The sequence below is a fragment of the Pelobates fuscus genome, chromosome 13, assembly GCF_036172605.1.
Source record: "Pelobates fuscus isolate aPelFus1 chromosome 13, aPelFus1.pri, whole genome shotgun sequence".
NCBI lineage: Eukaryota > Metazoa > Chordata > Amphibia > Anura > Pelobatidae > Pelobates > Pelobates fuscus.
Window position 1 is genome coordinate 107665210 of NC_086329.1, and position 23528 is coordinate 107688737.

A 23528-nucleotide genomic window follows, 5' to 3' on the forward strand; every position below is an offset into this window, starting at 1 on the left:
TACCTAGGTGTCATAAGCTATTGTACAGGAGAAGAGTCAAAAGTGTCCTCTTTACCTAGAACCTAGAGAGCTCGTAAAATGTGTCCTCTTTACCTAGAACCTAGAGAGCTTGTAAAACGTGTCCTCTTTACCTAGAACCTAGAGAGCTTGTCAAAAATGTCCTCTTTACATAGAACCTAGAGAGCTTGTCAAAAGTGCCCTCTTTACCTAGAACCTAGAGAGCTCGTAGTGTGATTTTTTTCCATTTATATCTTTCAAGGCAGATGCTTCTTTTTAAATTAGTTTTTTTCTGACCTGTCCCAGACTAGCTCAATGAGTTGTCCACATTGACCTCCAAAAAGATATATATTTTTTCAATACTTAAAAACAAGGATCATACATTAACGTGTAGAAGATTCAAACAATGAAAATGCCCTTCAAGAAACCTTCCACCTCGTGCCTTACCCTTATACAAAACGACTGACAAATCTCTCAACTTCATGAACAACATTTGCACAAACATTCTCACGACCGACCAAAACTGTTGTTGTTTTTCGGTTAACGGGAACAACTCTTTATCAACTCACAAAAAAGTATATCATTTGTTTTCTGGTGGCTTGATAATAATTACAAGTCAGGTTAAAACCAAAAACAGCTCTTCTTAAAACAGTTATAATTGATCGATATGTTAATGCTGAGTAAACTCATTTGAATATCCTGCATAGCAATCTGGGAGAATCATGGAATTTTTGTTTTTATATTTTTATCTTTATTTTATTTTTTTTAAGTCAGCCATACTATATACACACACTCCTGGGTCTGGTGAGAGAGTAATGGGTTGATTTATCGGTATGATATGGAAAAGATTGGCATTTTAGACTTTTATCAAACATGGCTGAATTATCTTTTTTCTTCATTGACCAATAAATCAACCCATTACTCTTTTCACAGCTTCTACATTTCCATCACTAATTCATATTTTAAGATGAGGACACCAGCCAGACACTTAATGCCTTTCCTAACAGCGTACAACACAATTTACAGTTATTTACTTATGGTATGATAGTACAAATTGCAAGCACACGTCGATGCTAAAAAATGATAATAAATCTACCCTTCAGAAATTAAAATCATTCTCTAACGATACGATTTATGATCTATAATAGACATTTATTTCCCCTATTTTTTTAGATTGTTGGCTACACTGTACAGTGAGTAGCTCAGCATATTTTATAATTGGGGAGGGGGGGATGCAGTAGTGAAGCTTTGACCATTAGAATAATGGATTCCTGGTTCTAAGTGGAGGCGACACATCTGTTCAGCCATCTAATTACAGAGACCAATTGATCATAATTCTTCAACATGTCATAACACGAATGAGAATGGCGAATGTCTAGTCTGCATCGCGAACTGATACATCGTATAATCCTGGGGTGCCCAGACGTTCCTAGGATGCTTTGTCAGCTGGGGGTACCCTTTTTGAGGTGAACGCAGATTTACCTCTTGCTTTATTTCCACTTACTCAACTGCAACACGTTTCGAAGACAAAGCTCATGGGGGGTGCAAAGCCGTTATATAGAAATAATTCTGAACAGTATATACAGCAACTCTAACCCTAATAATATTACTTTGGAAATACAATCTAAATATTCTAGCAAGTTGCAAGATTTTAAGTCACAAGAGGTCGAGTTTAGGGATTTTTTCCCCATCTTGACTAATAATGGCAACTCTATATAACTCACTGTTTTTGTACTCTTAGTTGAATTCAAAGGGTTCCATTTTTCTCACAGTTTGGTTGTCATGTGGAAACACACGTAATATCACTGATTTGTATGAGGTGCGAAACAATGGACTATCATTGTAACAAGTGGTCCAGTGGGACTGTGCCCGCAAGTTACCGTGTATGTGCAATAATGCCGTGACACAAAATATTACACAAAATAACTGCTGTGTGCTATAATGAGAGTTACACATCAACGTTTTTCAGAGATCTACAAACTTGGAGCAAGGGCAGGGCCGTAAAGAGCCATTAAATGGGATTTAGCCATTGTTGGTGAGTGCACTTAGTACGGAGATTAACCATTAAATGCCAGAGTGATGAAAGTTGCCGATGGTCACTGCTGATTGGATGGACAATGACGACATCTGACAAAGCACTCCTCGGCCGGATCAGGGGTGAGGTGAGGTGAGGCAGTGTATCTGCACGTAGCCAAAATATATATGGTGATTTTACTTTTTTATAGTAAAGTTAGCTCTAAGCAAAGAAACTAAAATAAAATGGCACTATTAATTAAACACAATATTTAAACTCCTTAATATTAATTAATAAAAAAAAATGTAAAAAGACAATTTTCAAAGCCCATTATTTGCAATGTGGTCTTTGAGTCTCAAAGTCTGTGATGGCGCTTGTACCCCTGTAACAGACATCGTCAGATGTTGATTTTTGAAACATTATTGCAACACAAAATATTGCAAAGATCGATTTATTTATTTATTTTTTAAAGAAAATGATCTACTCAATGGTTATTACGAAGCACTGGGTCCGTAAAAAGTAGCAAAATGCAGTATTTAAACATCTATTCTGAGACAAACACAACTTCCCTCTTAGAACGTTCTTTTTAAATTTAGTTCATTTTCATGTATAAAAATAGATTTATTTTTGTTAATTTTCCCAGAAAGCTAACATATATCACACATGTCTATAATCGATTTGGGGTTTGTTTTGGCACCATGAAGGTAGAAACTGCTTACGTACTTAGTCTCTATTGTTTTGACAAGCTCTTTTGAAAGCTGTGTTAAGCTCACTGCTATTGTAGGATTTTAAGCAGATATCTAATGGCTCATTCATCTTTGACATAAGCGATGAAATCCTCTTAATAAAGAAAGGGGCATCTCAAATTCACAGGACTTAGGCTATTCAGGTGCATGAGGCAGATCAAAGGAAATGGACACACCGCACAGATTGCTACATTTAGATAAGCTTTGAAGCTGAAGATACATCTTGCAGTATTATAGAATTTTTTAGAAAAGGTTTAGAAACATAAAAAAAATATACTGATTTTAAGACATATTAATTTACACTGCTGGTTTTATCTAGATTGGGGAAGACATTTCTTTTGCACTTGCTCTTTAGAGCACTTCCTGTGAGCATGCAGGCGGAGAGAGCATCGGCAAATTGTTTCCCCCAGCTTAGTGAAAAATAACCATAAAATATAATTTTTTAAAAATGTTTAGATGGTTTATGCATCACACCCACCCTTTGCAGGTTATTTTAAAACCTTTCACGTAGAATACACACACTACATGGACAAAAGTATTGCGGCACCGGACCATTACACCAACATGGACTTTTATGACATTGCATTCTAAACACAAAAACATTCATATGTAGTTGGTCCCCCATACCAGCTCTAACAGCTTCCACTCTCCTGGGGAGGCCTTCCACAAGATTTTGGAGTGTTTCTGCCAATTTATCCAGTAGAGCACTTGTGAGGTCAGCCACTGATGTTGGGCAAGAAGGCCTGGCTCGCAATCTCTGTTCTAGATCATCACAAAGGTGCTCAGTGGGGTTGAGGTCAGGGATCGGTGCAGGCCAGTCAAGTTCTTCCATATCAAACTTATCAAATCATGTCTTTATGGACCTTGCTTTGTGTACTAGACCACAGTCATGCTGGAATAGAAGAGGGCCTAGCGTTGCCCAAAATATCTTGCTGACACAATAAGATTTCTCTTCACTGGTAGTAAGGTGCCTAGCCGAACCCCTGAAAAACAGCCCCATGCCATTATCCCTCCTCCACCAAACCTTACAGTCGGCACAAGGCAGTCAGGCAGGTAAGGTTCTCCTGGCATCCGCCAAACCAGGATTTGCCCATCAGACTTCCAAACAGAGAAGCGTGATTTGTCACTTCACAGAACGTGTTTCCCACTGCTCCTGGGTCCAGCGGCGGCGTGCTTTACACCACTCGATCTGACACTTGGCATTGTACTTGGTGATGTGAGGCTTGCATGCAGCTGCTCAGCCATGGAAATCTATACCATCAAGCTCCCGATGCACAGTTTTTGTGCTGATATTAAAGCCAGTGGAAGTTTGGAACTCTTCAGCTACGGAATCAAGAGAGCGTTGGCAACTTTTACACACCATGCGCCTCAGCACTCAGTAACCCGCTCTGTGACTTTACGTGGTCTTTGACTTCATGGCTGAGTTTCCTGCTGTTTCTAAACGCGTACCACTTACAGTTGACCGTGGAATATGTATCAGGGATTGGCTTCACACATGTTTGTAAATGCAGACAGCATGGCTAGGTGCTAGATGTGATACACCTGTGACAATGGGGCTGATTGAAAAATTCAATAATTAAGAGATGTGCCCCAATACCTTTGTCCATATAGTATATCTATTTTAATTTTTTCTTTAGGGCATTCACAATGCTGCCCTTCCACTCAGTGCCTTTTTCTGTGCGACAATCCTCCCCCCTTAGGTCATAATACGGCTAATGCAATGTAAGAGAGGGGGAAAGAGATGCAGGGTGACAATGTGACACCCCCACATCCCATACACCATCTGCTTCCAGAGTAACGTTACACTGATCACAGGGTGTAACGGCCACTACAGACGCAAATACTACTAAAACAAATTATTGGCAAAAAGTGATTATATTGTCTTTTTATTTCTAAAATGTTTTTCAAAGCGTAGCCTGCCTAATTAATGGAGTATTCTGGTTACTCCAGGGACTGTGTAATACCTTTGGGTAAGAGGGTCATTCCGATTAGTCTGCCTGTGCATCATCGGTGTTGTAGGAAAAAAACAAATATTCAGATGATTTTAGCTAGGCCTGTCCTGTCAATAATAGAAAAGTGGGGCAAAATTCTAAAAGTCAAGCAGTCACCATAGTAACCAGTGGTTGCCATGGGAATCATCACGAAGTTCCTGTAGAAATTTTAAAAAAGTCACTTTTTGCTTGGCAACACATCTTAATCTCCTTTAAGGGCAATTTTTTACCAAGGGAGGACTGGAGTGATTGTGGGGACAAAGTGCTCTTTTTGGGGCCATAATTAGTGACATTGCTGTGGTTTCCAGGGTGACTGCTTCATATATACAACATTATTAGCACAATGCTCCACATTTATCACATTGCTCCACATTTATCATATTGCTCCACATTTATCACATTGCTCCACATTTAGTACATTGCTCCACATTTATCACATCGCTCCACATTTATCACATTGCTCCACATTTATCACATCGCTCCACATTTATCACAATGCTCCACATTTAGTACATCGCTCCACATTTAGTACATCGCTCCACATTTAGTAAATTGCTCCACATTTATCACATCGCTCCACATTTAGCACATCGCTCCACATTTAGTACATCGCTCCACATTTATCACATTGCTCCACATTCAGCACATCGCTCCACATTTAGCACATTGCTCCACATTTATCACATCGCTCCACATTTATCACATCGCTCCACATTTATCACATTGCTCCACATTTATCACAATGCTCCACATTTATCACATCGCTCCACATTTAGCACTTCACCCCACATTTAGCACATTGCTCCACATTTATCACATCGCTCCACATTTATCACATTGCTCCACATTTAGTACATCGCTCCACATTTAGTACATCGCTCCACATTTATCACATTGCTCCACATTTAGTACATCGCTCCACATTTAGTACATCGCTCCACATTTAGCACATCGCTCCACATTTATCACATTGCTCCACATTTATCACATCACTCCACATTTATCACATTGCTCCACATTTATCACAATGCTCCACATTTAGTACATTGCTCCACATTTAGTACATCGCTCCACATTTAGTACATCGCTCCAGATTTATTACATCACTCCACATTTATCACATTGCTCCACATTTATCACAATGCTCCACATTTATCACAATGCTCCACATTTAGTACATTGCTCCACATTTAGTACATCGCTCCACATTTATCACATTGCTCCACATTTATCACAATGCTCCACATTTAGTACATTGCTCCACATTTAGTACATCGCTCCACATTTATCACATTGCTCCACATTTAGCACATCGCTCCACATTTAGCACTTCACCCCACATTTAGCACATTGCTCCACATTTATCACATTGCTCCACATTTATCACATTGCTCCACATTTAGTACATCGCTCCACATTTATCACATCGCTCCACATTTATCACAATGCTCCACATTTAGTACATTGCTCCACATTTAGTACATCGCTCCACATTTATCACATTGCTCCACATTTAGCACATCGCTCCACATTTAGCACTTCACCCCACATTTAGCACATTGCTCCACATTTATCACATCGCTCCACATTTATCACATTGCTCCACATTTAGTACATCGCTCCACATTTAGTACATCGCTCCAGATTTATTACATCACTCCACATTTATCACATTGCTCCACATTTATCACAATGCTCCACATTTATCACAATGCTCCACATTTAGTACATTGCTCCACATTTAGTACATCGCTCCACATTTATCACATTGCTCCACATTTATCACAATGCTCCACATTTAGTACATTGCTCCACATTTAGTACATCGCTCCACATTTATCACATTGCTCCACATTTAGCACATCGCTCCACATTTAGCACTTCACCCCACATTTAGCACATTGCTCCACATTTATCACATTGCTCCACATTTATCACATTGCTCCACATTTAGTACATCGCTCCACATTTATCACATCGCTCCACATTTATCACAATGCTCCACATTTAGTACATTGCTCCACATTTAGTACATCGCTCCACATTTATCACATTGCTCCACATTTATCACAATGCTCCACATTTAGTACATCGCTCCACATTTATCACATTGCTCCACATTTAGCACATCGCTCCACATTTAGCACTTCACCCCACATTTAGCACATTGCTCCACATTTATCACATCGCTCCACATTTATCACATTGCTCCACATTTAGTACATCGCTCCACATTTATCACATCGCTCCACATTTATCACAATGCTCCACATTTAGTACATTGCTCCACATTTAGTACATCGCTCCACATTTATCACATTGCTCCACATTTAGCACATCGCTCCACATTTAGCACTTCACCCCACATTTAGCACATTGCTCCACATTTATCACATCGCTCCACATTTATCACATTGCTCCACATTTAGTACATCGCTCCAGATTTATTACATCGCTCCAGATTTATTACATCGCTCCACATTTATCACATCGCTCCACATTTATCACATTGCTCCACATTTATCACATTGCTCCACATTTATCACATTGCTCCACATTTATCACATTGCTCCACATTTATCACATCGCTCCACATTTATCACATCGCTCCACATTTAGTACATTGCTCCACATTTAGTACATCGCTCCACATTTATCACATTGCTCCACATTTAGTACATTGCTCCACATTTATCACATTGCTCCACATTTATCACATCGCTCCACATTTATCACATCGCTCCACATTTATCACATTGCTCCACATTTATCACATTGCTCCACATTTATCACATTGCTCCACATTTATCACATTGCTCCACATTTATCACATTGCTCCACATTTATCACATTGCTCCACATTTAGTACATTGCTCCACATTTAGTACATCGCTCCACATTTATCACATTGCTCCACATTTAGTACATTGCTCCACATTTATCACATTGCTCCACATTTATCACATCGCTCCACATTTATCACATCGCTCCACATTTATCACATTGCTCCACATTTAGTACATCGCTCCAGATTTATTACATCGCTCCAGATTTATTACATCGCTCCACATTTATCACATCGCTCCACATTTATCACATTGCTCCACATTTATCACATTGCTCCACATTTATCACATTGCTCCACATTTATCACATTGCTCCACATTTATCACATCGCTCCACATTTATCACATTGCTCCACATTTAGTACATTGCTCCACATTTAGTACATCGCTCCACATTTATCACATTGCTCCACATTTAGTACATTGCTCCACATTTATCACATTGCTCCACATTTATCACATCGCTCCACATTTATCACATTGCTCCACATTTATCACATTGCTCCACATTTATCACATCGCTCCACATTTAGCACATTGCTCCACATTTAGTACATTGCTCCACATTTATCACATCACTCCGCATTTAACACATCGCTCCACATTTATCACATTGCTCCACTTTAGTACATTGCTCCACATTTAGCACTTCACCCCACATTTAGCACATTACATTTAGCACATAACACCACATTTATCACATTGCTCCACATTTATCACATGGCTCCACATTTATCACAATGCTCCACATTTAGCACTTCACCCCACATTTAGCACAACGCTCCATATTTATCACATTACTCTACATTTAGTATATTGCTCCACATTTATCACATTTAGCACATTACATTTAGCACATTGCTCCTCATTTAGTAAATTGCTCCACATTTATCACATTGCTCCACATTTAGCACATCGCTCCACATTTATCACATTACTCCACATTTAGCACATGGCTCCACATTTATCACATTGCTCCACATTTAGCACATCGCTCCACATTTAGTACATCGCTCCACATTTAGTACATCGCTCCACATTTATCACATTGCTCCACATTTAGCACATCGCTCCACATTTAGCACTTCACCCCACATTTAGCACATTGCTCCACATTTATCACATCGCTCCACATTTATCACATTGCTCCACATTTAGTACATCGCTCCACATTTAGTACATCGCTCCACATTTATCACATTGCTCCACATTTAGTACATCGCTCCACATTTAGTACATCGCTCCACATTTAGCACATCACTCCACATTTATCACATTGCTCCACATTAATCACATCACTCCACATTTATCACATTGCTCCACATTTATCACAATGCTCCACATTTATCACAATGCTCCACATTTAGTACATTGCTCCACATTTAGTACATCGCTCCACATTTAGTACATCGCTCCAGATTTATTACATCGCTCCACATTTATCACATTGCTCCACATTTATCACAATGCTCCACATTTATCACATTGCTCCACATTTAGTACATCGCTCCACATTTATCACATTGCTCCACATTTAGCACATCGCTCCACATTTAGCACTTCACCCCACATTTAGCACATTGCTCCACATTTATCACATCGCTCCACATTTATCACATTGCTCCATATTTATCACATCGCTCCACATTTATCACATCGCTCCACATTTATCACATTGCTCCACATTTAGTACATTGCTCTAACATTTAGTACATCGCTCCACATTTATCACATTGCTCCACATTTAGCACATCGCTCCACATTTAGCACTTCACCCCACATTTAGCACATTGCTCCACATTTATCACATCGCTCCACATTTATCACATTGCTCCACATTTAGTACATCGCTCCAGATTTATTACATCGCTCCACATTTATCACATCGCTCCACATTTATCACATCTCCACATTTATCACATTGCTCCACATTTAGTACATTGCTCCACATTTATCACATCGCTCCACATTTATCACATTGCTCCACATTTAGTACATTGCTCCACATTTAGTACATTGCTCCACATTTAGTACATCGCTCCACATTTATCACATTGCTCCACATTTAGTACATTGCTCCACATTTAGTACATTGCTCCACATTTATCACATTGCTCCACATTTATCACATCGCTCCACATTTATCACATTGCTCCACATTTATCACATCGCTCCACATTTAGCACATTGCTCCACATTTAGTACATTGCTCCACATTTATCACATCACTCCGCATTTAACACATCGCTCCACATTTATCACATTGCTCCACTTTAGTACATTGCTCCACATTTAGCACTTCACCCCACATTTAGCACATTACATTTAGCACATAACACCACATTTATCACATTGCTCCACATTTATCACGTGGCTCCACATTTATCACAATGCTCCACATTTAGCACTTCACCCCACATTTAGCACAACGCTCCATATTTATCATATTACTCTACATTTAGTATATTGCTCCACATTTAGCACATTTAGCACATTACATTTAGCACATTGCTCCTCATTTAGTAAATTGCTCCACATTTATCACATTGCTCCACATTTAGCACATCGCTCCACATTTAGCACATGGCTCCACATTTATCACATTGCTCCACATTTATCACATTGCTGCACATTTACCACATTGCTCCACATTTATCACATTGCTTCTCATTTGGTACATTGCTCCACATTTAGCACATTACATTTAGCACATTGCTTCTCATTTAGTAAATTGCTCCACATTTATCACATTAGTCCACATTTAGCACTCATAATTCCTCCGGTATTGTTGTTTGAAATTGCTGAATATTGCTGTTTCTCCCCCCCCCCCCCCCCCCCCACACCCCTGCTCGGAGCCAATGATCTTGTTGTGTCTTTTTGTTTATGTAAACTTTTTAACTCTGCCTAGTTAACCTTTCTATTACGCTCAATCAATGTCCTTCTTGTAAAATGTAGTATCGCCTTTTACCAGAAAATCAAGACAAACTAGTGCGTTTTTCTGGCTACTTATTGTGGCATTTGAGGGCCAGGAGCACTATATCCCTGGGAGTCTAAAACTGTCACAGAGATTTAAGCAGAATAATTCTCTAAACTATTTTGAAATGACTGACAACCTGCTGACTTTTTGAAGGTATTGTGCAATGTGATCTGCTGCCTGATAATTAAATATTCGCTGTCACTTCTGGCTTGGAAAATCCTGACCTTTGAAGGTGACATGAAAGGTGTGAAGAATGAGGACAAGAGCAGGTAACCGTCACACTGTTAACCCGTTTTAACCCTCTCAGTGGATTAATGATTCTTTATCAGTGGGAGTTGTTACAGGGAATATTATTTGGGGGACACCCAGTCTACCTATCTATTAATCACCAAAATGTATCAATTCAATTTACACAACAGTTTATATGCTGAATAGAAATCTAACCGAGCAAGTTTGTTTTAGTGAATATTTTCATTAGAACTGTTTGTTGTGTATGTTAGAGCACAATGTTTAACGTTTATACATTATACCTTAGATTGCCCTACGAGATCTTCTCTTGCCTCTAATGCTATCTAAACTGCAGAATCTTTTTGAAATGCAAATAGATATTCAGATATTTGTGATTTGTTTAAACCATTGTTCAATTTTTATTTATTCTAAAAAAAATTCTATTGTTTAGATTTATTTAATCTATTTTAAGATAAAAATATGTATATATATTTTGTTATTTTTTTATTATGCAATATATGCAATCGTCTTGTCAGTGTACGAATGTCGAGAACGAATATAGGGTAAAAAAAAAAGGCTCCACCTGTCGCGCAGTATACCCACTTCGGTTAAGGCAAGTTAAGTTATGTTATACTGTAAGCAATGCTATTTCTCTGTTATTTTTTTCAATCTAATCTGCGACTATTTAAAATAAATTAAATGCATTAACACAATCATTCGCCCCTGCTTAAACCGCCAGTTTTGATAGCACAACATGCTCGAGAAAAATGGAAAGACCTAAAAAAGCCAGGTTTGTCTCCAAATTCACATCTCAAACTTCTGTTCATCATCTTTATATTATTCAATAGCTCCTAGAAAAAAACCTATACACTATATGCAATGTGTTACATTTATTTTTAAATAGAGTGTCAGCTTTAAAAGATTTTTAATAACATCTAATTATGTTATCCAGAGCCTGGACTCCCCTCACATGCACCTGGCTTCTTGCTCCAGCCCAGCGGCGGTTTCTATATATTTTTTAGACTATTACAGACATATATCCAAAATGTAAAGGTTAATGAATTACATGGGAATTCTACAGAATGGAATTTATCAGAATAATATCTTAAAACTGTGAAAGAAATGATCCCCAATAAATTAACACAAACTGGCTTATATATATATATATATATTTTTGATTTGCCCAATAAAAAGCAGCTCAGTTAAACAAATAATTAAGGGAACGTTGCTTGGGATCCTCTTAAAACCCGGCTCGCAAACTCTACAGGACTAGCAGGGCTATTGTTCCTATGACAAAGAACGGATTATTAATAAAATATTACACTTGTAAACTCTCACAGACAGAGTTGGCATTTAACAAGCCAAACTTCCTAATTAGCAAATTCATATTTTATACAGAAACAAATCTGTTCACAAATGTCATTGATGATTCTGTTAGTTAATAGCAGGTATGGAAGAGCTGCAGTCAGTGTAAGGGTTTGGTGGTGAGACAGCTCAGTAGATAGAGCTCCAGCATCAGTATCTAAATCACAAGTCCTGTCAAAGTCAACTGGGCTAATAAAACCGAGACATATCTAGAAACTAGTGACAAACTAAATTTACCTCTGCTGAATAAATGCTTATTAATAAAATAATACTTTTTAATTTTTTTATAAAACGCTGATTTGGAACTAAATTTCTGTCCCCTTGTAAACGCTGTTTGTGTTATCGTGCAGTAATGAGTGCTAAATCCGTATGTATCAATATATTGTAAACTTTTAGACACATGTGATACATCTTTAGACATATAGTGTTTTTTACTTTGTAGTGACAAAGATCCCAGTACAAAATACAGGGAGGGGTACAGACTGAATAATGGCAAGGTACATGTTAATAAAATTAACCCATGGTGAATTATAACGTAGGAATACATTGTATACGCCGCCGGTTAGTCCTGGGAATGCTGAAAAATGTGGCTGATTCAGTCTATGAGCTCCCTGTGCATCATGGGACATACGTTTAGCCACCTCTGCTGTACACTGATACAATTACCGTCAGACCACAGTAACACAGGCTGTACAAGACAAGCAGACTGCCTGGGGAGCTTGTGGGTTCCCTACAATTACTGCAAATAACCCAGGGACACTCAGTACAAAGGAATAGAGTAATGAAGGCAGAGTGTGTCTATATACATATTAATATATTAAAAGACCACTCATAACAGGTCCATGCTGGGTAGATTGCATCCCATACCGGTCTGCAAGTTGTGTAGGTTGATATACTAACGTATGAAGTATATAGATCAGATAGGATAATATTTTGAAAGACTGAGAACACAGCTCAATACAAATATTTGTTTTTCCCAATCTCGTTGCAATCTATATTTGACCGCCCCTCGCAATTCGATGCCCTGCAGGTAACAGAGCATGTGAAATGTCCGGCCTGTCCTACGAAACTGAATGTGTCTGATGACATCACATTGCGAGTCTGATGGAAATATTTATTTATAAATTCATCCAAATAGTTTATCCACGACACGTTACAAATTTAAATTGATGTAATAAGATAGTAACGTTACCTTGTGAGGTAAAGACAAAACTAAACAAACCACAAATTTATGTGAAATCTGATTAGATTTGAAAAGAAAAAGTAATTGAAAGGTGGAAGTATAACTGTGGGGGGCGGAGGGCAGTAATTTTACATTAAGACCAAATTAACAAAATTGGAACCATAGCTGATTTGAGAATTTTCCAAGTCACGTGACTCTGATGTCACATCTGAAAACGATTCATATCATGTCTGATGGCAGTGCGACGAGATAGACGCCATTTTAGGCCAATGTGCATGGCATGGGGACATTGTCCAGGAGTCTGATGCCCAGATTGTAACTACCAATATTTATTTTATTATTATTAAAAAGCCATAACCACAGAGCCGGAAGTGATGTCATAACTGAGCACACCACGTTCCGTCTCGCTATCTGTAATACATCCAACATGGCTGCACACGCCAGAAAACCACACGTCTGGGACATTAATCACATTTAAATGGATGGCAGAAAATGGGAACCACCATCCCAAAATGACCCATTTCATTTTTAGTCTGAGCCATCATTTCATATTCATCACTTCGCTGATCACCAATGAAATCACTAGACATTTATCATACTCCCGAATCATCACACATGAAAATAGCTTCGTACATAAACAGTGATCGATAACGTGTCTCGTGTTCTCATCCTGCGGCTGCTTTAAAACACGTTGATGTCATCACTGATTAATCCAGGGTTATAAAATATCAATTCAAAACAAGGAATGCTGGGCAATCTACACGGCGGTTAACAAGTCAATTTAAAAAAATAGCCAAATTGGGGAAAAAACTCCAAATCAACGATTTCTTCCATTTTCAATTACACTGCCCCATTCTATAATTCCTGGTTTAGTCGACAAATCTCTATATCTTTATATTCCCTTTTTTAGATTGTAAGCTTTAACAAACAGAGCTGTTAATTCAAACACTTTCTCTAATTATCCACGACTCCCTTTGCACTGCAGCTGTGTGTGCTATAATCCTTGTTTATAGTTTTAGATAACATGTACATTTAATAACACACAAAATTCAAGGAGTGAAATATATATTAAAAAGGCTCTAGAAATGCAATATTTTAACGTTAGTTAATGGGTCTAGAATTGTCATTTCTGCCGTATGTTGTTTGAACATTTCGATTTCATGTATACATTTTAGTTAAGGTGTGTTTGTTTATATTTATATATTTAGTTTGAGAATTTGTTTTTCATAATTCTTGATTTCATTTATATGTTGTTTTGTTTTGTTTTGGAAATTGGCTATTTAAGCCCTTCCTTGAGAGACTAAGATGGGAATAAGGAATACGTGGGCCAAATCCTTTACCTCTTTGTGGGAAGCTCTGCTTAGGCAAAAAAAGTAATGTAAACAAGATCTGCATCCTCATAAAAGAGTTTAACAAAACGTTATTTAAAAAAGTGTCCAAAATCATAAAAAATACATTCAAATGTTGCATCTTGGAAAGAAATTACGGCAAACTTTGAGTATTCTAGAAAAATAAACTATTGAAAAAAACATTTGAATTTATTACGAATTGTAGATTCACTTTCATATACTGGTGTGTTAATATTAGCATTATTAAAATCTTATTTTAATAATTATGATATTTATTTTATTTACGCATATTTGTACGGCTATAAAAGTATTTTGGATCAGTAGGGTTAAATGATATTTTTCCATCAAACATTTTTTTAAATAATAATAATAATCACAGAATGTCTAAAACATTTATAGACATTCCCCGAATGACCTCAGAGATTGTATCAGGAGGAGAAGATCAGCTGCATAGAAAGATGGCTGACGTATTTGTGTAATAGAGACATTTTCCTGCATTTACTTAGAACGCCCCATCAGATCTGCATATAGTTTATTCAAATTGCAACTCCTAGGAGACGAGACACTAAACTGTGGTTTGTGGGGACGTGAAACAATTTGCCATTTTCAAACCAAAATAGCTAAGAATGAAGAAAAGTCACTGAATTTGAGGGTATATTCAACTGAGCTATTTTGTGTCTATATTTCTTGCTGGGGTGAGTTGGCGACCCATTTGCAAAATGTTCCCCCAAATCATGGGCTGAAATTAAGTTATTTTTGTAACCTGGCTTTTAGGGTACAAATTTGCAAGTTGATTGTCAACTGACCACAATAAATCCCCATGTTTTTATTTTTCTAACAGAGACTGGGGCCATAGTGAGGGCCGTGGGACCTGGTTTAACTAGAATGCCGTCATTAACTAGTGTGTGTCTGTGTGCACCGTTGACATTGTGTCTCTGTTCATTAAGTAGTGTATTGTGCTGACTGAAGAATTGATGTGCACAATTTCAAACAAATTAACCCAGCTAAAAATATTCCACTTCAATAAAGTTAAGATATTTATTTTTTTATTCTGGCGTTTTAGTTTTAATTTAGCAAGTCAATTTTCACATCCCCAAAAATCACTGTATAATGAATAAATCTAATTATGTTGGTGAGGTTACAATAGAAGCAAAGTGTGTGTGTGCTTGTGTATATGCACATGCATAGTATAGATAAGATATAAAACTACACCCACACAATACATGTATTATCTCATTTATTTTTTCCTTAAATCTATTAATCTCAGCATAATGTGACAATCAGATTAAAGAGAAGAGAATCAGAGGGGTGGGCAGACTGTTAGCAGAATAGGTATAATTCCCATGGGTATAATATAGATATTAAATGAGATATCGGATGCAATTCATTTCTGGTTCTAACTGTTTAGATTTATAGTCACTAACGATACAATATATCTCATGCATTACTCTGTGTGTGTGTGAGCCTGTTTGTACATATGTGTGTGTTGAGCCTGTATGTATGTATGTGTGTGTGTGTGTGTGTGGGCCTGTTTGTATACATGTATGTTTGTGTGTGAGCCTGTTTGTACATATGTGTGTGTCAAGCCTGTTTGTATGTATGTATATTTTGCATGTATGTATATTTGTGTGTATGTGCGTGAGACTGTTTGTATATATGTATGTGTGTGTGTGAGCCTATTTGTATATCTGTATGTTTGTGTGTATGTGCGTGCACATATGCTGATATCTCAAATTCATATCATGTTGTGTGAATGTGTGCAGACAGTTATATGACATGCAACAAGTCATGAAGCAGCTTCATGCACAGAACCCCAGCTGGGTAAGGAGAGGCACATGGCGGCATGGCGGGGTACTTACAGACCCCTGAACACATACATGTAAACAGACACAAAAGAACATGTTCGCCTACAGAGCAGCGCACACTTTATCTGTACCTACACACATCCACACAGCCTGCACAAACACACATATCTGTGCAGATAAAGGGGCAGGAATGCTGCTGGGCCAGATTCTTGTTTTAAGTATTCCTCCCCCCCCCCCCCCCCCACAAAAAAAAAAGTAAACTCCATGCAATCTGCCCCTTTCATGTAACTGATTATCTACGGGGATAGAGGTAAAAACAGTGATAGTCAGTGATAGTCTGACAGGGAATATTCCATATAATTCTAATTATTACAGTGTGTCAGTATAATCACATAATGCCAGTCTGGCCAGTGATGGGTTAAGGCGGACCCCCTTCTCACTGATGGAAAGTGCAGACCCTCCTCAAAGAAAAGGACTATTCACATGTGGTGATTCAATAAAAACCTGGAATTTCTACTCCGAAGTAAACGGCATTCACAGGGCCGGCCAGGAAAGGCCACAACATTGTCTGCTTGACATGCCACTGGGAGGGGGGCTACCAGGCATGGAGGGGGTCAATACCGTGCTGGCAAATGGGGCATTAATCTGCTTTATGGTAGATTAAATAACTGGCAGAATGAACATGGGAAATTATTGCAATTTGCCAAAACGTGTCGGTTAATTGATAAATACAGAGAGAGACAGTGATGTATGTAGAGATTGTTAAGGGGATTATTGTTTTATATTTGTAATAAAAAGCTGTTCGTATGAAGTTTGTTGATACATCAGTTTGTTGTTTTAGAATAAAATACATTCTCCAAACGTTATATTCACTGCCCTTATCTTCTACTTTTATTTATTTTATCTTTAATATTATTCCTGTAGCATTTTTTGATTCTTTTTCGCATTTCACACTTTATCCTTATGTAAAATGTGTGAAATACAAAAAAAATGTAGAATAAATATTATCTACAATGTTATTATTTAATATTATCATTATTTTTTTAGTTATCACAATTCACAATACTAGGGACATGTAATACTTATATTTGCAAATAAAATGTGTGTATATATAAATAGATTTCCTTTGAACACACAGTTTAAATAACTCTATATTCTATTACATACATATCAGCTAATATACATTTGCATTTTATTATTGTATACACCCGCAGACAAATATATATAATATATAAAGAACGGTAGGGTGTGTTTAATATGTATGTTGACGGAATAAAAGTTTTCCATTTTCTTAAAATAGTCTCTAGAGTGCTGTCCAATTATTTGTTTGTTTGTTTGTATGTATAAACACAGGTTAATATTCGATACTTTACATTTTAATTAACATAATTTTTTTGGGGTGTGTTAATTATGCTGTTTAATTACGGGATCTTTTGGCAGGCATATTGAAATTTAAGTTTGTAGGTGCCATGGTTTTATTTATTTTCACACAGCGGATTAGCATTTTGTCCTGATGTTGGGATGAGGCTAAAGTAAATAAAGTATTTTACAAACCCTGTGGTTTAAAGAGGGATTATCCCAGGCACTCAGTTTATAATAACCCCATTTTTCATTAAAGGTTAGGGGCATTAAAGGCTTCACGATATGTTGCGTGACCGTTTAAAATACAGGTTACGATTAAAGTTTGAGGTTCAGAGTGTATAAAAAGCCTGATACGAGGGTGTGATGATACTCAATTGCAGGAGCTTTACGTGATGTGCTGAGGAAGGCTTCTGACAAACTTGGAAACGTTATCACTCTATTGATGTCATAGTGGGTAGGTGGGCAGTTGGGAGGTCAGTGCTTTATATATGCCCCACATACTCCCTCACCCGGACTCACCTTCTCTTCTCATGCCCACTTTGAGGCATTTCTTCAGCCGGCAGTACTGGCACTGGTTTCTGTGGTGCTGGTCGATGGGACAGTCCCTGTTGCCCCTACAGGTGTACGTCAGGTTCCTCCTCACTGACCTTTTAAAGAAGCTCTTACAGCCCTCACAGGTGAATTGTCCATAGTGCTTCCCACTCGACTTGTCCCCACACACCATGCAGTCCACATTGGGCACCCCTTTGTCCCCTGAATGAACTGGATCCTGACCTGGGGCTGTCCCTTTAGGGGTACTTGGGGTTTGAGGGGCCCCTCCTGGGTCCTGGTTACAAATTCCTGGTGGATTGCTCACGTGGGAGCCAGGAACCCCAGGGAGGTCCTCCTGCCATGGATTGACCACCATTGCCATAATCTAGAATGATATGCGACGATCCACAGTTTCACCAACAAGTCAATGTATCCAAGGCTGCGGAAGGCTACAAAGTTTATCCTGGGGCAACAAAAAGACCAGGCTGGCAGCTTGTTGCGAGGGCTACGCCTGGCTGGGTGTTTAATAGCAGATTTCTCCCATCCAAGAGCTGGCTGCAACACAAAACGTGCGCAGAGTCCAGAGGAGCCTCCAGGAAAACAGGAAGCTAGGCTTCAGAGCTACAATGAATTCGGGGAGGGGGGAGAGCTTCAGGACCAAACCTCGTTTATAGGGGAGTCTAGAATCCCTCGATTTAAAGTGCAAGTTTTTCAGACGCACAACACTGGATGGCATGGGATGCAAGCTGCATACAGGCTGAGCCCTAGAAACAAAAATGAGATGGTCAGAACTTTAATATAATATACTGCATAAAGAGTTCAGCATACAGATCATGATAAAACATAGAATCCTATCTCCACATGTGTTAAACTCATAGAGAACTGGTACATAGTTATAGTATAAAAAAATTAAAAAAACATATTTTAAAAAAATATATATATATATACACACGGCATTTAGAAATAAAATTACATATTATACAAGAATATATATACATACAAATATACCAACACTATATATATAAAATATATGGAGAAATATACGCACACATAATATGTAAATACATACACTACGCTGATATATAACGAATATAGAAATATAGAAATAAAACATAACATAAAAATATGAGTATAGAAATGCAAACATCACGCATCTCGTTTCCAGTTACACTTACATTTTCCATATTCTAAGTATAGATATTATTTGTTTATAATATTGGATTTGTATTAATTACATTTACACATGTAAATCTCAGAAGGAACATCCTGCCGCTTCCCATCTGTCCTGGATTAAATAAATAAAGAATTCTAAGTGTCCAGGACTACCTACCTGCTCCCACCATCAGTTTATCAGTAAGCTGTGCTGGGTATGAGAATGTACCAATCTGCAGGAATTGCTGAGAGCAGGCAGGGGACATGTCTCACTGTGTTCTCTGTACTGAATGAGACACCTCTCAGGTGATCAAATAATTGCATCAATAAAACTTTCACTTTTTCTTGAAGAGAAAGCAGGCTAGTTTGCAGAGTACTAGCCCTGCACAGGAATTTAGGGCTTGACAAAGCAGATCTTTGCAGGTTTGGAAGATAAATCATGCATGTTCAATGTAATTCTAACAGCAGTGAAAGCCTGAGGTTTGGCTAGAAAACACAGGGTGAATGTAGATAAAAACACCATAAACCATACCTGTGGGTGATCTGTGCTGTGAGGACCAGTCTCAGGCTCTATGATCCCTCCTTAATAAGCAGGGCTCCCTCTGGGTGACTGCCATGGGTTTGGGGGGGTTATGTGATTTCTGTTCTTGGAGGAGACAATGAGTCAGCCTGCAGCAGCCTCACACATGAAAGGGAAGGAAAGTTGTGAAAGTGACACTGATTTGGTCTCCCTAGCAGTCCCTGCCTGGCCCTTGTAATTTCCCAGCTCCCAGTGAGCTGCTGTGAGAGGGAGCTCTGGATTCAATGTATCTCATTGACACAGTGTCCATGGAGACTCCCCTAATTAGGGCAGGCATGTAGGCTCAGCAACACAGCCAGCTGATTGGCTGCAGGGCTGGAGGCAGGGGGGCTGCAGGGGAGGGGAGGGGGACTGGAGGGGAATGGGAGGGGTAGGGGGGCTTATTCTGCACATGCATTACCTGTCACTGGACTGTTTGCCCCTCTATAGAGAATATATACTTATTATAAGATATCTTAAATCTTATCTATCACAAAATATCTAATTTTATTACCCAAATCCAGAGCTGAAAACTATTAGGCACAAGCAGGAGGTGTACCAACACCAAAATGAAGAACTTAGAACTTTATTTATAATAATAATAATACATGCAGGGAATAGAAAGTAAAAATAATCACAATAAAAATTACAAATATCATATTTATGCAGTTATATTTGCTAAATCATATATATGTTGTGTGTAATTATTTTTTATTATTGTTTTATGTGAAATGCCAACATGCAACGTAGCGCTGTACAAAGGTAACATTTCTTTCTGGGGTCCACAAAGATACACATAATCCAATAGGAGTTGGTTACCTTGTACAGAAGAGCTTACAATCTGATATGCACATCTAGAACCCAAGGGAACACATGTCATTATCTAATTGAGACCACGATCAGATCTCATAGTCCATGGCTTGTATTTAAATGAATAATTAATTAAATTAATAATTAATATAAAATATGGACTTTAAAAAAATGAAGTAATTCAACCAAAAAATGCGCACAAATCTGATATATAAAATGAAACCTAATTATATGCTTTTATATAATGTTTATTATGGCTCTTTATATTACTGGTTTTGCCTAAAAACCTACATCAGCCATTATTAGAACGTATTTATTATCCATGAATCGCCGTATAAATCTTACAATATTACGGTACCTTCATTGAAAAGCAGTGAGCTATTTGCTTTGTGTTACTGTAATCCACATTATTTGCCGTAAGAAAAAATGTGGCTGGAGGTATTGGGTCGTATAATATAGCATTAAAACAGGTATTAATTACAAAATATATTCATTAACTCAGTCACAGTTTGTTAGCGTCCAACTTAGAATTAAAACATATATTTACTGTGAATGTGTTTTGTAAAATATATTTCAATTTCGTTCGGACTATTTAAAGGGACAAAGATTCAAATCGTAAAAAAGTATGTTTGGTAATAATCTCGTCTGTTGTTTTGTTTCTCCAAACAAACGCATATTTTAACAGTTTCAAAAAGCAATGGTGTACAAATCAACAAGCTCTTTGCTGAGTTTTGTCATTATCTCTGTATAAAACATATTTTTTGTATTTATAAGACTATGCGATGTAGGAGATAGTTATTGTCTGTTTATTTTTTTCCCCTAGAACCTACAGATGGACGATAGTCAGCGGTAAGTGACTCTCTTTTGAGAATTGTGTTCACGGCTGTGGATTTTCTTGTTTAAAGCGAGAGAATAGGGAATAATAGGTCTTGGGGCCACAATATTTGTGCGCAATTAGGCATTTCAGGCTCCTTTCAATGAGTTTCATTATTGTTAAAGCCATTTGTGCCTTAGCAACTGAGATAGATAAATAGATGTTCATAGTTAGCAGGAGCTTAGGACGGTGTGGGGTTCACCCATTACACACCGAATCCTAGGGGACTGAACTCTGAATTGCAAAGTTTGGTTAAAAATTGCAGATATGATAAAAAATCACCAATCCAACTCTAATCTCACCGCGCCTGTTTTAGTCTAAATTTGATTTCAAATTCTCTACAGTTTGGTGTTTAATTAATACATTGTTTCACATTATCTTCTAAGTAGGGTCAGAGATATACCACAAATAATATTAGCTACAGATCCCTGTGTTTATACATGGTAGGTAGATAGGCAGATAGACAGATTTAAAATGTTAAAATGAAATACAAATTAACATTTTCTATGTAACACAATTGCTGACACGAAATTTAATCCCCAGATATTATAGTTATTTTTGCCAACAGTGCTGATAAGGAAATTATTTGCCAACAGAGAATCTAAACAATGCATTCATTTCATTAAAGTTTATTAACGGATTAAGAAATGCTGTGAGCAATAAATATAAACGAAGACGTATAATGTTAAATGTATGATGGTAATTAGACAGAATATTACATACAGGAAGACCTGATAATCTATGTCTAATTGGATCAGATCGTGGAAATAAGATAGAACTCTGCAATGATTTGTATTAAGGACATCGGTTTCAAAATAAAAGTTTTTTTCTTGATCAATAGTCAGATAGATCGATAGACAGAGTATAGATAGATAGATAGATAGATAGATATAGATATAGATAGATGGACAAACAGACAGTCGGATAGATAGCACCATGTGTATAATATAACATTGCTAATGATTAGTTTATAAATTAATATATTATATAGTATATCAATAGACAGATAGATAGATAGATAGATAGACAGACGATAGATAGATAGACAGACATATAGATAGATAGATAGATAAATAGATAGACATATATACATACGATAGATAGATAGATAGATAGATAGATAGATGATAGATAGACAGATAGATAGATAGATAGATAGATAGACAGATAGACAGATAGACAGATAGACAGATAGACAGATAGATGATAGATAGATAGACAGATAGATAGATAGATACATAGATAGACAGACAGATAGATGATAGATAGACAGACATAGATCGATAGATAGATAAATAGACAGTCTATAGATAGGTATAGATATAGAAAGATAGATATTAATACTTCTTTCTATTTTATATGTAGTTCGATTTCTGTGGTTTTTATTCGATTGTTGGGTTTGTGGAAGTGCCCAAATGAGTGTTTTCCAGCAGCTTTGAACGTTGCTATCAAATAAGCGCCTTGAATCACTTTTCTGTTTGTTTAGACAGACAGACAGATTAATACCAAGTCATAATAACAGACAATAGACAGTACAATCATTTTATACACCTACTAAGTGACATTTCTCATAAAAAAAATCATTTTTATTTGCAATCTGTGCATCAGGTTCCCCTCCTCTCTGTCCATGCAAACATTGTAAAATATTTTACATATACAATTAAAAAGGCTATATTGAAAAAATAAGCAATAACATTGGTGATCGTGACACACAATATAACATAAAAACACCCAGATGG

The 23528-nt window shown here is 37.4% G+C and overlaps 1 protein-coding gene across 3 annotated transcripts in view; it reads right to left on the minus strand.

Annotated features, from left to right (window-relative positions):
* LOC134582492 (nuclear receptor subfamily 2 group F member 5-like) overlaps nucleotides 1–20337 on the minus strand; it is a 31020-nt gene extending 10683 nt beyond the window's left edge. For 2 of the 3 annotated variants that reach the window (XM_063439131.1, XM_063439129.1), the window contains exons 1-2: nucleotides 20079–20337; nucleotides 18383–19158 (exon numbers count right to left, since the gene is read on the minus strand). In XM_063439131.1, coding sequence (XP_063295201.1) covers nucleotides 18383–18776 — 394 coding nt within the window. In that variant the 5' untranslated portion in view covers nucleotides 18777–19158; nucleotides 20079–20337. Of the gene's footprint in view, nucleotides 1–18382; nucleotides 19159–19724; nucleotides 19824–20078 lie in introns of those variants that run through there. The other variant, XM_063439130.1, reaches the window with a different exon arrangement.
* Nucleotides 20338–23528: the final 3191 nt, after the last annotated feature.